Source organism: Ranitomeya imitator, chromosome 1 (genome assembly GCF_032444005.1).
Source record: "Ranitomeya imitator isolate aRanImi1 chromosome 1, aRanImi1.pri, whole genome shotgun sequence".
Classification (NCBI taxonomy): domain Eukaryota; kingdom Metazoa; phylum Chordata; class Amphibia; order Anura; family Dendrobatidae; genus Ranitomeya; species Ranitomeya imitator.
Window position 1 is genome coordinate 1,145,174,880 of NC_091282.1, and position 15,925 is coordinate 1,145,190,804.

Genomic DNA, 15,925 nt, shown 5'->3' on the forward strand with positions numbered 1-15,925 from the left:
CCATTCACTCCCACACCGTGCAGCGTCCTCTTCTGAAGCCTCTGATTGTTCGGCAGCGTGCAATACAGCTCACGGACCTGACGTATCTCTGTGCTGCAATACATTTCAGCTGAATGTGCTGCTGAGGACGTACATCCAGTTGAGGTTTGTGCTGGCGTCGTTGAGCCCCTCATCCTCACCGGCCCGATCTCAACCTCCTCCTGTAGTCCATTAGACATTAGTCACAGGTAATCGCTATTAATAGGGATACGTGCTAGCCATGTATTTACATACGGTATGTATCTTTATCTATGATGGAATGTTAATGCCCCTACTTAGGAAATACTGAAGATTGCTATGCTTTCATATATACGTTCTTTTGATTTATATCTTGGATCTTGGATCCATAGTGCTATAATTGTGTGTGCAGTAAATATATTGGGGGTCTATTACACCTCTGTGCTTATTCGGATGCAATGTATCTGTTATGTCATAGGTTCACATTGATGTTTAGACTGTTATATCTCGTTACTGTTCAGGTACATGATAGTCACGGTTCATGTCAACAGTACGTCACGGTTGGGGTGACCTTTGGCCAGCCCACGGCTATCACATGTGCAGGGGGACTTATCTTAGTTATCCCTCCACTGCTCCAATGTGATAACACAAATAAGGCTGTTGACCTCTCAATTTACCGCAGGGGCTTATTTTAGTTATCCCACTGCTCTGCAATATAACACAAACTGTAGGGATTTATGTATATCCCGCTTTACAGTTCCGCTTGAAAACGTGCAGCTCTCAGGCGCCCCCTTACCCTCAGGTCAGATTAGGTACTGCACCTAGGGTAATTAGTCAACAGAAAGGCTGCCTGCTATGTACTGGCTATTGGGCACGCTGCAGCGAGGGTGATATAACTACTCCCACTCAGGCAGGAACAATAATTATCAACGCCGCCATCGCTATACAGATTACCAATTGCACAGGACAAGGTATGCCGCCACCAGCTTCGATTAACGGGTCCGAAGCTAACCCAAAACAGTAGCGTAATTCCCTTCAGAAGACTTAGGGTCCGTTTTAGAGCAGGAGAACGAAACTAATAATGTAAATATTTTACTCCATAAAAAAGAACAGGCAGTGTTTATAAAAGGTATATAAAGATGTTACAATATGAGACAATGTAAAGTATATACAAAGCAATTATAAAATAACATGGATTAAAACAGAAAGTATCACTTTCATGTGCTCAGATTATTTCAGGCAAAACCATGCTGGTAGGCGGGGCCAAATATCCCAATTCATGAAATAGTCTTTCTATAGTGAGATCCCAGGCAAAACTGAAGGCTGGGTGAAGTGCAGGAACTTATAACTGCAGCCTTGTGACATCACTAAAGAGGCTGGTTTCCCTGGACCCTCCCCTCTCCTCAGACTTACCAATTCTAACCACAATTCTTATAATTCTCGTATCTTGACTCGAAGACATGTCCTAACACACACCTCATTCATCTGGTATTAAAATTGGCTCTCTATTGAATCCGAACGTGATCTGGCTATTCTGCCTTGTTTGTGAGAAAATCCATTTCTCAGGTTCTGTTGGAGTTAGACTCCAGCAGGAGGCCCCGTTGTGAAGCTCTATTAAATCACATTCTGCATATGCATCCATATTTTTCCTATCATTAATGGGGCCTGAATTATGTCCTTTTTACTATCTCCCATATCTACAAAGGAAAGCACATGTTTCTTGTGAACAAAGCCAGCTCGGGGCTAATTAACATTCCGACGGGAGGAGGGAAGGAAAGGAGTGAAGGAACTAGGGGGGAAAGTTTGTTGCCAGGGGGAAGGGCAGCCTCCGTGCAGCTTTGAAGGTGTAGAAAGTTCTAGAAGGTATGTGAATTTAATAAGGCAAATCATTTGTCAGTTTTACATTATCGTCACAATGATATTCACCAATTGGTATAATTTATTATTTTTTAGGGCTAATGGTTCCTGTACTGTGCTTTTGAGTCTGGTTCAGACTCCATCATCTACTACTCTCTTGTGACCATGAGACACGATCTCTTCGTATTTTATGTATCAATTAGTGTATTTAATAAACTTCAGAATTGCTTTATGAATTTGCCATGTAACATAGTAACATAGTAACATAGTTAGTAAGGCCGAAAAAAGACATTTGTCCATCCAGTTCAGCCTATATTCCGTCATAATAAATCCCCAGATCTACGTCCTTTTACAGAACCTAATAATTGTATGATACAATATTGTTCTGCTCCAGGAAGACATCCAGGCCTCTCTTGAACCCCTCGACTGAGTTCGCCATCACCACCTCCTCAGGCAAGCAATTCCAGATTCTCACTGCCCTAACAGTAAAGAATCCTCTTCTATGTTGGTGGAAAAACCTTCTCTCCTCCAGACGCAAAGAATGCCCCCTTGTGCCCGTCACCTTCCTTGGTATAAACAGATCCTCAGCGAGATATTTGTATTGTCCCCTTATATACTTATACATGGTTATTAGATCGCCCCTCAGTCGTCTTTTTTCTAGACTAAATAATCCTAATTTCGCTAATCTATCTGGGTATTGTAGTTCTCCCATCCCCTTTATTAATTTTGTTGCCCTCCTTTGTACTCTCTCTAGTTCCATTATATCCTTACTGAGCACCGGTGCCCAAAACTGGACACAGTACTCCATGTGCGGTCTAACTAGGGATTTGTACAGAGGCAGTATAATGCTCTCATCATGTGTATCCAGACCTCTTTTAATGCACCCCATGATCCTGTTTGCCTTGGCAGCTGCTGCCTGGCACTGGCTGCTCCAGGTAAGTTTATCATTAACTAGGATCCCCAAGTCCTTCTCCCTGTCAGATTTACCCAGTGGTTTCCCGTTCAGTGTGTAATGGTGATATTGATTCCCTCTTCCCATGTGTATAACCTTACATTTATCATTGTTAAACCTCATCTGCCACCTTTCAGCCCAAGTTTCCAACTTATCCAGATCCATCTGTAGCAGAATACTATCTTCTCTTGTATTAACTGCTTTACATAGTTTTGTATCATCTGCAAATATCGATATTTTACTGTGTAAACCTTCTACCAGATCATTAATGAATATGTTGAAGAGAACAGGTCCCAATACTGACCCCTGCGGTACCCCACTGGTCACAGCGACCCAGTTAGAGACTATACCATTTATAACCACCCTCTGCTTTCTATCACTAAGCCAGTTACTAACCCATTTACACACATTTTCCCCCAGACCAAGCATTCTCATTTTGTGTACCAACCTCTTGTGCGGCACGGTATCAAACGCTTTGGAAAAATCGAGATATACCACGTCCAATGACTCACCGTGGTCCAGCCTATAGCTTACCTCTTCATAAAAACTGATTAGATTGGTTTGACAGGAGCGATTTCTCATAAACCCATGCTGATATGGAGTTAAACAGTTATTCTCATTGAGATAATCCAGAATAACATCCCTCAGAAACCCTTCAAATATTTTACCAACAATAGAGGTTAGACTTACTGGCCTATAATTTCCAGGTTCACTTTTAGAGCCCTTTTTGAATATTGGCACCACATTTGCTATGCGCCAGTCCTGCGGAACAGACCCTGTCGCTATAGAGTCACTAAAAATAAGAAATAATGGTTTATCTATTACATTACTTAGTTCTCTTAGTACTCGTGGGTGTATGCCATCCGGACCCGGAGATTTATCTATTTTAATCTTATTTAGCCGGTTTCGCACCTCTTCTTGGGTTAGATTGGTGACCCTTAATATAGGGTTTTCATTGTTTCTTGGGATTTCACCTAGCATTTCATTTTCCACCGTGAATACCGTGGAGAAGAAGGTGTTTAATATGTTAGCTTTTTCCTCGTCATCTACAACCATTCTTTCCTCACTATTTTTTAAGGGGCCTACATTTTCAGTTTTTATTCTTTTACTATTGATATAGTTGAAGAACAGTTTGGGATTAGTTTTACTCTCCTTAGCAATGTGCTTCTCTGTTTCCTTTTTGGCAGCTTTAATTAGTTTTTTAGATAAAGTATTTTTCTCCCTATAGTTTTTTAGAGCTTCAATGGTGCCATCCTGCTTTAGTAGTGCAAATGCTTTCTTTTTACTGTTAATTGCCTGTCTTACTTCTTTGTTTAGCCACATTGGGTTTTTCCTATTTCTAGTCCTTTTATTCCCACAAGGTATAAACCGCTTACACTGCCTATTTAGGATGTTCTTAAACATTTCCCATTTATTATCTGTATTCTCATTTCTGAGGATATTGTCCCAGTCTACCAGATTAAGGGCATCTCTAAGCTGGTCAAACTTTGCCTTCCTAAAGTTCAGTGTTTTTGTGACTCCCTGACAAGTCCCCCTAGTGAAAGACAGGTGAAACTGTACAATATTGTGGTCGCTATTTCCTAAATGCCCAACCACCTGCAGATTTGTTATTCTGTCAGGTCTATTAGATAGTATTAGGTCTAAAAGTGCTGCTCCTCTGGTTGGATTCTGCACCAATTGTGAAAGATAATTTTTCTTGGTTATTAGCAGAAACCTGTTGCCTTTATGGGTTTCACAGGTTTCTGTTTCCCAGTTAATATCCGGGTAGTTAAAGTCCCCCATAACCAGGACCTCATTATGGGTTGCAGCTTCATCTATCTGCTTTAGAAGTAGACTTTCCATGCTTTCTGTTATATTTGGGGGTTTGTAACAGACCCCAATGAGAATTTTGTTACCATTTTTCCCTCCATGAATTTCAACCCATATGGACTCGACATCTTCATTCCCTTCGCTAATATCCTCCCTTAAAGTGGACTTTAGACAAGACTTTACATAGAGACAAACCCCTCCTCCTCTCCGATTTTTACGATCCTTTCTAAACAGACTGTAACCCTGTAAGTTAACTGCCCAGTCATAGCTTTCATCTAACCATGTCTCGGTTATTCCCACTATGTCAAAGTTACCTGTAGATATTTCTGCTTCTAGTTCTTCCATCTTGTTTGTCAGGCTTCTGGCGTTTGCGAGCATGCAGTTTAGAGGATTTTGTTTTGTTCCAATCTCCTCACTGTGGATTGTTTTAGAAATGTTCTTACCTCCCTTCTGAGTATGTTTTCCTGGGTCGTCTTTGTACGAGTCTAATGTTTTTCTTCCCGTCCCCTCTTTTTCTAGTTTAACGCCCTCCTGATGAGTGTAGCGAGTCTTCTGGCGAATGTGTGTTTCCCAGGTTTGTTGAGGTGTAGTCCGTCTCTGGCGAGGAGTCCATCATACCAGTAATTCACACCGTGGTCCAGGAATCCAAATCCTTGTTGTCTGCACCATCGTCTTAGCCAGTTGTTTGCATCAAGGATCCTGTTCCATCTCCTGGTGCCATGCCCATCTACTGGAAGGATAGAAGAAAAAACTACCTGTGCATCCAGTTCCTTTACTTTCTTCCCCAACTCTTCAAAGTCCTTGCAGATTGTCGGTAGGTCCTTCCTTGCCGTGTCATTGGTGCCAACATGTATCAGAAGAAATGGGTGGACGTCCTTGGAGCTGAAGAGCTTTGGTATCCTATCGGTCACATCCTTGATCATCGCACCTGGAAGGCAGCATACTTCTCTTGCAGTTATGTCCGGTCTGCAGATGGCTGCTTCTGTGCCTCTCAGTAGTGAGTCTCCCACCACCACCACTCTTCGTTGCTTCTTGGCTGTACTTTTTGCTGTCACTTGTTGCTGTGTGCCCTTTTCTTTTTTGCTTGCTGGTATTGCTTCATTCTTAGGTGTGCCATCTTCATCCTCTACAAAGATTTGATATCGGTTCTTCAGTTGTGTGGTTGGTGATTTCTCCATGGTCTTCTTGCTTCTTTTGGTCACATGCTTCCACTCATCTGCTTTTGGAGGTTCTCTGACACTTTTTGCACCTTCTGTGACCAGTAGAGATGCTTCTGTTCTGTCTAGAAAGTCTTCATTCTCTTTGATGAGTTTCAAAGTTGCTATTCTTTCTTCCAGACCCCGCACCTTCTCTTCTAAAAGGGCCACTAGTCTACACTTCTGACAAGTGAAATTGGATTCTTCTTCTGGTCGATCTGTGAACATGTAGCACATGCTGCAGCTCACCATGTAGGTTGTCACATCTGCCATGTTGCTCCTAGATCCTGCTGACTTGCTGTGTGTTTTCCTTCTTGTGTAATCTACTCAGCCAAGCTCTCTTGCAATAATGTCCTACAGGCAAAAATTGGTGATGCTTTCGAAGCAGCTGGTCCCGGCTGTACCCAACGATCTTCTAGCTTAGGGAGACTTCGCTTCTCCCAGAAGGCACCTGGAATATGCAAATTAGCCTCCTGAAGCTTGAATCCCTGGTTTGGTGATGCTTTCGAAGCAGCTGGTCCCGGCTGTACCCAACGATCTTCTAGCTTAGGGAGACTTCGCTTCTCCCAGAAGGCACCTGGAATATGCAAATTAGCCTCCTGAAGCTTGAATCCCTGGTTTTGTATGCCGCTGTAGGTTTGTGGGCACTGAATGGTAGTAATATTGATCTTGTAACACTAGTAGAAAGAACGCGGCAACACTCACCGGACCTGTGATCAAGTCTTGTCTTTATTAGAAAGCATGTAGAACCATCTTCACGGCACGGGGTAGTGGAGGAGCAAAGGAGGTCCACCCATAAAAGCGCCGGCTTGGCGTGAAACTGCTGTCGTCCTTTCCCCGCTCACCTCCTTTGCTCCTCCACTCCCCCGTGCCGTGAAGATGGTTCTACATGCTTTCTAATAAAGACAAGACTTGATCACAGGTCCGGTGAGTGTTGCCGCGTTCTTTCTACTAGTGTTATATGGTATGTTCCTGTTTTTCTACGCAAGCACCTCCCGAGACTGTCAGTGTTCCATTATTAAGGACTGAGTGTGTACCGAACCTCGCTTCAGGCTGTGCTGCTGCGCTTCTCTTTTTTTCTTTTTTGGTAATAATATTGATCTTGGTACAGTGGTTTTTGTTAATGATCAGTGCTGGTATTATTTTCTTCCTTGTGGTCGTTTATATGTGGAAATGGTCTTGTATTATTTGTTCCTTATATTGTGTTGTTATTAGTAGTATTTGTATTTTTATTCAGTAATATGTGGCCATTGCCAGTATTATTTGGTCCTCATATAGTGGAAATTTTGGTTCTGGTATGCCAGGTTTTGGTAATTAACAGTACGGTGATACTTATATGATCCTTACATAATTGTATTATTTGGTATCTATATGTCTATGGCATTTAGAGATGTATTATAAACACAAAATATATTTTAGAGTTATGTTGTCATTTATATAAATATTTTAAGATGGAGAACAGATAATTTTTGTACTCCCTAGCGTTGTCACTAGCGCATGCGCACCTGAGCCATATGCTGGTAATGGTGGGTCATGGTTGCAACATTTCCTTTGGGCCCCTAGAAATTCTAGCCAACTGGTGTTCCCTCTAAGCTGCACATCTTCTAAACTCCCCTGCTGTAGACAGCCGCATGTGTCACCGAGAAGGGAAATGTGTGTGCTCAACAGTCCAAACATGTTCCCGCAGCATTGGAGGGAGGCTTCTGCGGCTATCCATGCTTCTCTGTCAGCCCCCTTACATGGTTGTAATGTAGTGTAGATAGCTTGGGGAGGAGGGGGCACAGGCAAGTCATATGCAGATCGGTTCCCTTTACGCTCTTCTATATGGAGTCACCATTAAATAGTACCTATTATCAGTGTATTGCTGCAATTTTTATTTTAGAAACCAGCGGGCAGCCTGATGATTTATCAAAAATGGCCAGAAGTGTTCCTAATGTCCCCTCATAAAGGATTCAACGTCCAGCAAAAGTCCAATCCGAACTTTCAGGCTGTTGGACCCCAGCATGTAGAACAAGATAACACAAAGTTGTGATCCTTCTCGCTGTGAGCCCACATGATCTCGTGTGTAAGGACCTTTTTCTCTCATCCCCCAAAAAAATCAATCCGATTTTCTGATGTGGTTAAGAAAAAAAAACTCCATCCTTTTCTTTCTGTCAATCCTTGTAAATCGGATGTCGGATTTATCTTCCATGCAGAACCTTATCTTTCTTTTCTTGCCAGCGAAGACCAGTACAAATTCCACAATAATGAATAAAATCTGACTTTTCTTCTTTTTTTATTGTGAATTTTTGTTAAACAACCATCCTACTAGATATAGCTTTATTGCCATTCCAGTAATGAACTTTCTTTTGCTGCCAACAGGACCTCAAACAGCAGCCAAACGTTATCTTCCGTCCACACGATGGAGTCCTGTGCCCCAGATGAGTTCTTCCAGTCTCTCAACCATGCTGAGCAAACGATTAAGAGGATGGAAAACTACTTGCAGCACAAGCAACTTTGTGATGTTGTCCTGATCGCTGGCGATCGGAGAATTCCCGCACACAGGTAAGTGCCAATACTGGGGAAAAATTAATGTGCGGTGAATTAACCACTTCCCGACTTTGGCGTTTTCCATTTTTGCTTGAATTTGCTCTTCCCTTTTTTGCAGAGCCATAACTTTATTTTTTTGTCAGTATGGCCCTGCTTGTTTATATATATATATATATATATATATATATATATATATATATATATATATATATATATATATATAATTATACATACATGCTTACATACATGCTTACATATTGTCTAAGGGGTACTTCCATCTGTTTATAACTTCCGTCTGTTGTGGAGATTCCAAGTCGCTGATTGGTCGCGGCCGGCTGGGCGCGACCAATCAGCGACAGGCACAGTCTGGCCACGAATTGGCCCCTCAATACTCCCCTCCAGTCAGTGGCCCCTCCATACTCCCCTCCAGTCAGTGCTCGCTCCATACTCCCCTCCAGTCAGTGCTCCCTCCATACTCCCCTCCAGTCAGTGCCCACATAGCATTTTAGCAGTCCGTTAACGCCGCCATTAACCCTGTGTGACCAACTTTTTACTATTGATGCTGCCTATGCATCATCAATAGTAAAAACATATAATGTTAAAAATAATAATTTAAAAAAAATCATTATATACTCACCTTCCGGCGTCCGCGGCAGCCTGTCCCCCTCCTCGCAACGCTCTGGTCCCAAGAATGCATTGCAGCAATGACCGGAGATGACGTAGCGGTCCCGCGAGACCACTACATCATCACGTGTTATTGCCGCAAAGCATTACTGGGAACGGAGCGTCTTCAGGAGCATCGCTAAACGCCAGGGCTGGATCTGGAGGCAGACGGAAGGTGAGTATATCACTATCTTTTATTTTAATTGTTTTTTTTAACAGGGATATGGTGCCCACATTGCTATATACTACATGGGCAGTGTTATTTACTGCGTGGGCTGTGTTATATACTGAGTGGGCTGTGCTATGTACTACGTGGGCTGTGCTATGTACTACGTGGGCTGTGCTATGTACTACGTGGGCTGTACTATGTACTACGTGGGCTGTGCTATGTACTACGTGGGCTGTGCTATGTACTGCGTGGGCTGTGCTATGTACTGCGTGGGCTGTGCTATATACTGCGTGGGCTGTGCTATATACTGCGTGGGCTGTGCTATATACTGCGTGGGCTGTGTTATATACTACGTGGAAATCTTCATATATAAACTACATACATATTCCACAATACCGGTGCGTTAGAATAGGGCCACCACCTAGTGTATGTATGTATATATATATATATATATATATATATATATATATATATATATATATATATATATATATAATATGAAAAAATTAGAGCGTTTAGCGCATAAATTGACCAATCCATGTGTACCTGGTAGCCGCAGTGTGCTGCCTTATTTATTTGACTATGTTCTTGTCAGAGAGACAGAGAGGAGAAAGAGAGAGTCGGAAGGACTAAAGGGGCCGTGTAGCCAAGAGTGTGCTGCAGCTCCTGGACAGAGATAATACAGAAGAACACATTGTAGAGAGTGTGCAGGAGAGCGGAGCACAGGAGAGTAAGAACTGGGGAGAATAGCTACGACTGATCTACCTCCCTGCAGAGCACAGACACCGGTAGCCGGAAGACCGAGGTTGTGTCGGACTCCATGAGGCACACCAAAACTGGCAGGATAGCTGGACTACACGTCACTTGTCCGCCGTAACACCTGGAGATACAGTTGCGCATAGAGCCCGGTTCGTGATAGAGACCCTTTAAAAAGGTTCGAGCCACCTGTCATACAGGTTACTGTCCTACCCTTTAAGGAGGACAGAGAGAACTGTGAGGACCTTGACAGAAGCCACAGGCAGTAAGGGAAAACATCACCGCGCTAATAGGAAGGCTTCTAACTCCACCTGGTAACGGGGACTCTGAACTCGCTTCCAAGCTGGCCGGACCCTGCCTGTACCTGTGATCTGGTGCCCTGGACTGTGGCTGCCTGAAGTCTTCAGTAAACCTGGTAAAGAGACTGCAAACCTGTGTCCTCCTTTTCTTATTGCACCACTCACTATCTCCATCTACACCCCGGGGACCCTGGGGACCCAACTTCACCTGTGGGAATTTATACCATCTTGGCTGCCATACCATCACCCCAGCGGACCCCTTTAAGCAGCGTCTGTCACCTCTGACCGAATACTACAGATGGCGTCACGAACACAAACTTTTTATTTCAAACCCCTTTAAAGACCGTCCCTTTTACATGTGTGCCCAGGGCCACGGACCGGGTCACCACCACTGTGACACATCCCTTTAAGTACCGTACCCGATACCGAGTACCCCACGGCCTTGGTGGGCGTTCCATATACATTATAGGTTATGAAGGGGTTAACTGCCATTATTTTTTGTGTTTCTTATGTAAGCCATGTAGGTATTCACTCTCCTCTCTGGTAGCGTTCACACAGGCAATGCAGTTTTGCTCCAAACGCATGCAGCTTTTATTGCTTTCCACACAGCACCAAAACAAGCTCATAAACATAAATCCCCGGCCTTGTCCAGGTGCTAACTAAACAGGACAGACCCTGGCTACTCATACACCTCTGAGGTAGTCCCAGCTAGCTCTGGGTCGTTCTAAAAAGCAGCTGATTCTTTCGGTTCTCTGTACATGGCCTGTACAGTCTCCACTCAGAGAGGGTTTCTGGCCTGTCTCTCTCTTAAGCGCCAAGACACATCCACTCTGGTCAGCTTCCCTGAGCTGAATGACTAAGAACAACAGGTAGCCTTGTTATAAGCAGAGCTAGCCAGATGATCTACACAAACCTGGAGAGCTAGGCTTTAACCACAGGCTACCTGGCTTTGCTACGGGCACTAATTGAGCAGTAATGAGATTATGGCAATATTACTCCTCTCTACAGTAGGATAATGACAGTGTGTGTGTGTATATATATATATATATATATATATATATATATATATATATATATATATATATATATATATATATATACATATACATACTCCGTGGGCTGTGCTATATACTCCACGGGCTGTACTATATACTCCACGGGCTGTACTATATACTCCACGGGCTGTACTATATACTCCACGGGCTGTACTATATACTCCACGGGCTGTACTATATACTCCACGGGCTGTACTATATACTCCACGGGCTGTACTATATACTCCACGGGCTGTACTATATACTAGGTGGCCGGCCGCGAACAATCAGCGACAGGCGCAGTCCAAATCCTGTGTATTCAATGTATTCTAAAATCTTCATAAACTACATACATATTCTAGAATACCCGATGCGTTAGAATCGGGCTACCATCTAATATATATATATATATATTATTAATCCTTTTGATATCCTCTTAGGCTGGTACTGTCCTCCGTATCGGATTACTTTGCAGCCATGTTCACCAGTGACGTCAGAGAAGCCAAGCAAGAGGAAATTAAAATGGAAGGTGTCGAACCCAACGCTCTTTGGGCCCTCGTTCAGTATTCTTACACAGGTAATACTTTCTCACATCTTACAAATGTATTGCAGTGCAAATTAATCACATTTACACAAGGGAATCCCAAGTGATTAGATGAGGGAATATGTGGGCTCCAGACTGAAAACTGCTGCCGAGCCCAATGGACAATGCTGATCACGGTATATAATCCTGAGCGGTGTGAGATTTCTACAAATGCCAGTAAAATCACATCTATTCGTTTTAGAAAACTATGCAGGTAAATGATGAGCCATTTATTATTACAAATAGCGAGTACCCTGCTTTATGGATGTTAAAAGTGGACCGATCAAGTTCCTTAAACCACAAATTACATTTCCGATGCTTTGGGCATTGTGAAAATGCCACCCAGGCGAAAAAAAAACCTAAATGAAGAATAAATTGAGGTATACAGTATATAGACCAAATGATTAAACATATGTTAGGAGTTTTAATAGACCCCTCATATATACCGCTGAAACGGAGTATCAGCTACTTGTTCCTCTAGACTTTTTTCTCAAATAAGTAATTTTAACCTGGTTTATGAATACTTAATACCTCTGTCTGATCCACTCACCAATGTGTGTGTTTTTATATTTTTGAGCTTTTTAGCGGTAAATAATAAAAGCAAATTTTTAGGTCTGTTTTTGCTTTGGTCTATAGAAATTGCCACTCAGCAACTAACAATCACGGGCATCTTCCTGTAACTTTAGCATAAGATAGATAAGCCCCTGATGCCGGTGGGCTTAGCTTACCTTCGATTTTGGGGGTGACAGGTTCCCTTTAAAGGAATGCCGGGCATGCGCATCACCTCTCTATTCTTTCTCTATGGGGTGGGGCTGCCAGAAAAAAAAGCGGAGGACTGTATGTGTTTTTTTCTGGTGGTCTTATAGAAGACTAAATGAAAGTGATGAGGGCATGACGGCCACTGCTTCATTCACACAGGGCTCTGTAGATCCCTATTCTTGGGATCAGTGGGCGCGCACCCAACAATAAACAAATTATCGCTTATTCCCTAAGGTACCGTCACATTTAGCGACGCTGCAGCGATCTAGACAACGTTGCCCATCGCTGCAGCGTCGCTGTGTGGTCGTTGAAGAGCTGTCACACAGACAGCTCTCCAGCGACCAACGATGCCGAGGTCCCTGGGTAACCAGGGTAAACATCGGGTTAATAAGCGCAGGGCCGCGCTTAGTAACCCGATGTTTACCCTGGTTACCAGCGTAAAGGTTAAAAAAAAACAAACACTACATACTTACATTCCGGTGTCTGTCCCCCGGCGCTGTGCTTCTCTGCACTGTGTAAGCGCCGGCTGGAAAGCAGAGCACAGCGGTGTGCTTTCCGGCTGGCGCTCACAGTCAGTGCAGAGAAGCACAGCGCCGGGGGACAGACACTGGAATGTAAGTATGTTGTGTTTGTTTTTTTACGTTTACGCTGGTAACCAGGGTAAACATCAGGTTACTAAGCGCGGCCCTGCGCTTAGTAACCCGATGTTTACCCTGGTTACCAGTGAAGACATCGCTGAATCGGCGTCACAGACTGTGGGAGTCCAGCGACGAAATAAAGTTCTGGACTTTCTGCGCCGACTTAACGATGGCACAGCAGGATCCTGATCGCTGCTGCGTGTCAAACTCAACGATATCGCTAGCCAGGACGCTGCAACGTCACGGATCGCTAGCGATATCGTTCAGTGTGACTGTACCTTTAGGTAGGTAACACTTTAAAAAATAAACATTGAAGATCTGCACAGTTGAGACATGGAACCTGCACATGTCTTCAAGCTCAAGTGATCACATTATCACCAGACATGGAGTGACAAAAAGGGAAGCAATAGCCTAATTAGGCCCAGAGGGGAATCCCAGAAGTAATGGCCTTTATGCTACTAACTTGTCTCAGCTTACAGGTACCCCTGGTACTACACAGATACAGCTTTATGCTCCCTGACATGAAACTTTGCCCTGAATATTGCACCTATAGCTTTAAAGCTAAGCTAGTGCCCCCATAGACACTAGATAGACACATCCCCTTTAAAGCTGTAGTTTAAAGAGATATCAAGATCCAAGCAATGCCGTGTATTCTAGTTGCTGCAATGATCATGACATGGCCGAGTGTGATCCGAACATTGGATCAAACTCGAGCATGCAGAATTTTATTTTTATTTTTCCTCTGACCGACTTTGCCCGAGGAAAATTCTGACATGTGCATGGCCCCATAGAATAACATGCAGATGAGTGCGATCTGTCCAAACGACTGACATCACTCGTCCTAATATTAGTCGTCGGCTCTAAATAATAGTGTAGATCCGTAAGAATGGTTTCAAGCTAGAAAGAGTCTATGCCCACAGTGGAGCGTACAAAACACCCAGATCAGACTCTAAGACAAAAATAGGTCACGCAGCCTCGCATAGCACAAACCTTGGCTTTGAACGCACCTGATTTCCCCTGCGGGATGCATTGTGTGCCACTTGCACATTATTGCTGTGTATCTTTTCCTGATATTTCCTTGCTTTATTTAGGTAAATGATTTGTCGTTATTATTGTGTTTGTTATTTTAGTGCACCTGTCATTCCATCTTTTTCATGGTGTGACCTGCTTTACACCCTCCTGCGTTTAATCCATGTCCATTAAATCAGAGCTGGAGTTGCTGCGCAGCGATCCAGCTAATTTATTCTCCTGTGCTTCAATGCATAAATCTGAATAATATTCAACGAATGTAAATCAGGCATCGAATATTGTCAGATCTTGTGCTTTAAAAAAAAAAAAAAAAAAAAAAAGAAAGAAAAATCAGCTAGCTATGGGGAAAAAAATATTTTTAATTCCCCCTTAATAAAACTGTACTACTCCTGTTCCATGGATATTTGATGCTGTTTTTCTTACAACTGATAAAGTAGATCCTTTTTTTATTTTCTCAAATTCTGAACAACTGCTGTAAAATAAAAAATAAAAAAGTAAATGTGCAAAATTTTATTTAACTTTTTTTTTTTTTTTTTTTTTTTAGTCCAGCAGAATTTTTATTGGATGAGAATATATGTAAAATACAAGATCAAAGAAACATCAAGGAACACTGTTCATAGTTATCCAACATTACGGCAAGACTCCTCTTAGTCAGGCAGACATCCCTTCCAGTATAAGGCTAGGCTCACAGGTTGCATTTTTGGTGCAGATTTTGCTGGGGTTTTTTTTGCTGCAGATTCAACCCTTTCCGTTGCAAAAGGTGAAATCTGAGCAGATATTGCACAAAGAACCAAAATGCTGTGGATTGAAATAAACTGCAACCATAAAATGTCTGCATGTGTTGTGCAAAAAAAGTAGCATATGGATGAGATGAAGCTAATGGTAGTCTGTAACCCCTAAAATGCCTTTTAGACTAACTATACAGTGATATGGGGGACTTCATCCCTATGGAAATCCTATTCGCACAGTGCTGTTACTGGTACAGTGCTAGTGAAAATAATTTTTAATCCATATGCAAATAAGAGGGCTGAAGTGCACCCATGGCTTGGCTGTGAGTAGGGTGCACTGTTACACCCCTTCAGTCTGTGCCTTGGGAACTGCCTTAGATTGTAATGGATAGCACTCACTCTTAGAGCAAATGCTGCCCCACGTATGTGCGCATGTTCGCTGATGCAGCTTGTGAACCAGAAAGTGTAGCGGACGACACATGCAGAGAGCCAGGTAGAATGCACCCACCCACTATGTGTGCACACATGGCCAGTATCAGTAATAGTGTTCAGTGCGCATTGACTGCCATTGTTCTCAGCACTCGAGGTCCTGTTTACACAGGATGATGCGCTGCAGTCCAGGTCCTGTTTACATAGGATGATGCGCTGCAGTCAAGGTCCTTTTTACACAAGATGATGTGCTGCAGTCCAGGTCCTGTTTACATAGGATGATGCGCTGCAGTCCAGGTCCTGTTTACACAAAATGATGCGCTGCAGTCCAGGTCCTGTTTACACAAAATGATGCGCTGCAGTCAAGGTCCTTTTTACACAAGATGATGTGCTGCAGTCGAGGTCCTATTTACAGAGGATGATGTGCTGCAGTCGAGGTCCTGTTAAAAAGTTGTATACATTTTCAGGAGGAATAAAGATGGAACGGCGCTTTTCAGA

The 15,925-nt window shown here is 43.1% G+C and overlaps 1 protein-coding gene across 4 annotated transcripts in view; it reads left to right on the forward strand.

Annotated features, from left to right (window-relative positions):
• The window catches only part of KLHL5 (kelch like family member 5), a 128,035-nt gene that overhangs the window by 75,912 nt on the left and 36,198 nt on the right, over positions 1-15,925 (forward strand). For 3 of the 4 annotated variants that reach the window (XM_069744589.1, XM_069744591.1, XM_069744588.1), the window contains exons 2-3: positions 8,173-8,355; positions 11,702-11,838. In XM_069744589.1, coding sequence (XP_069600690.1) covers positions 8,173-8,355; positions 11,702-11,838 — 320 coding nt within the window. Of the gene's footprint in view, positions 1-7,693; positions 7,877-8,172; positions 8,356-11,701; positions 11,839-15,925 lie in introns of all 4 variants that reach the window. The other variant, XM_069744590.1, reaches the window with a different exon arrangement.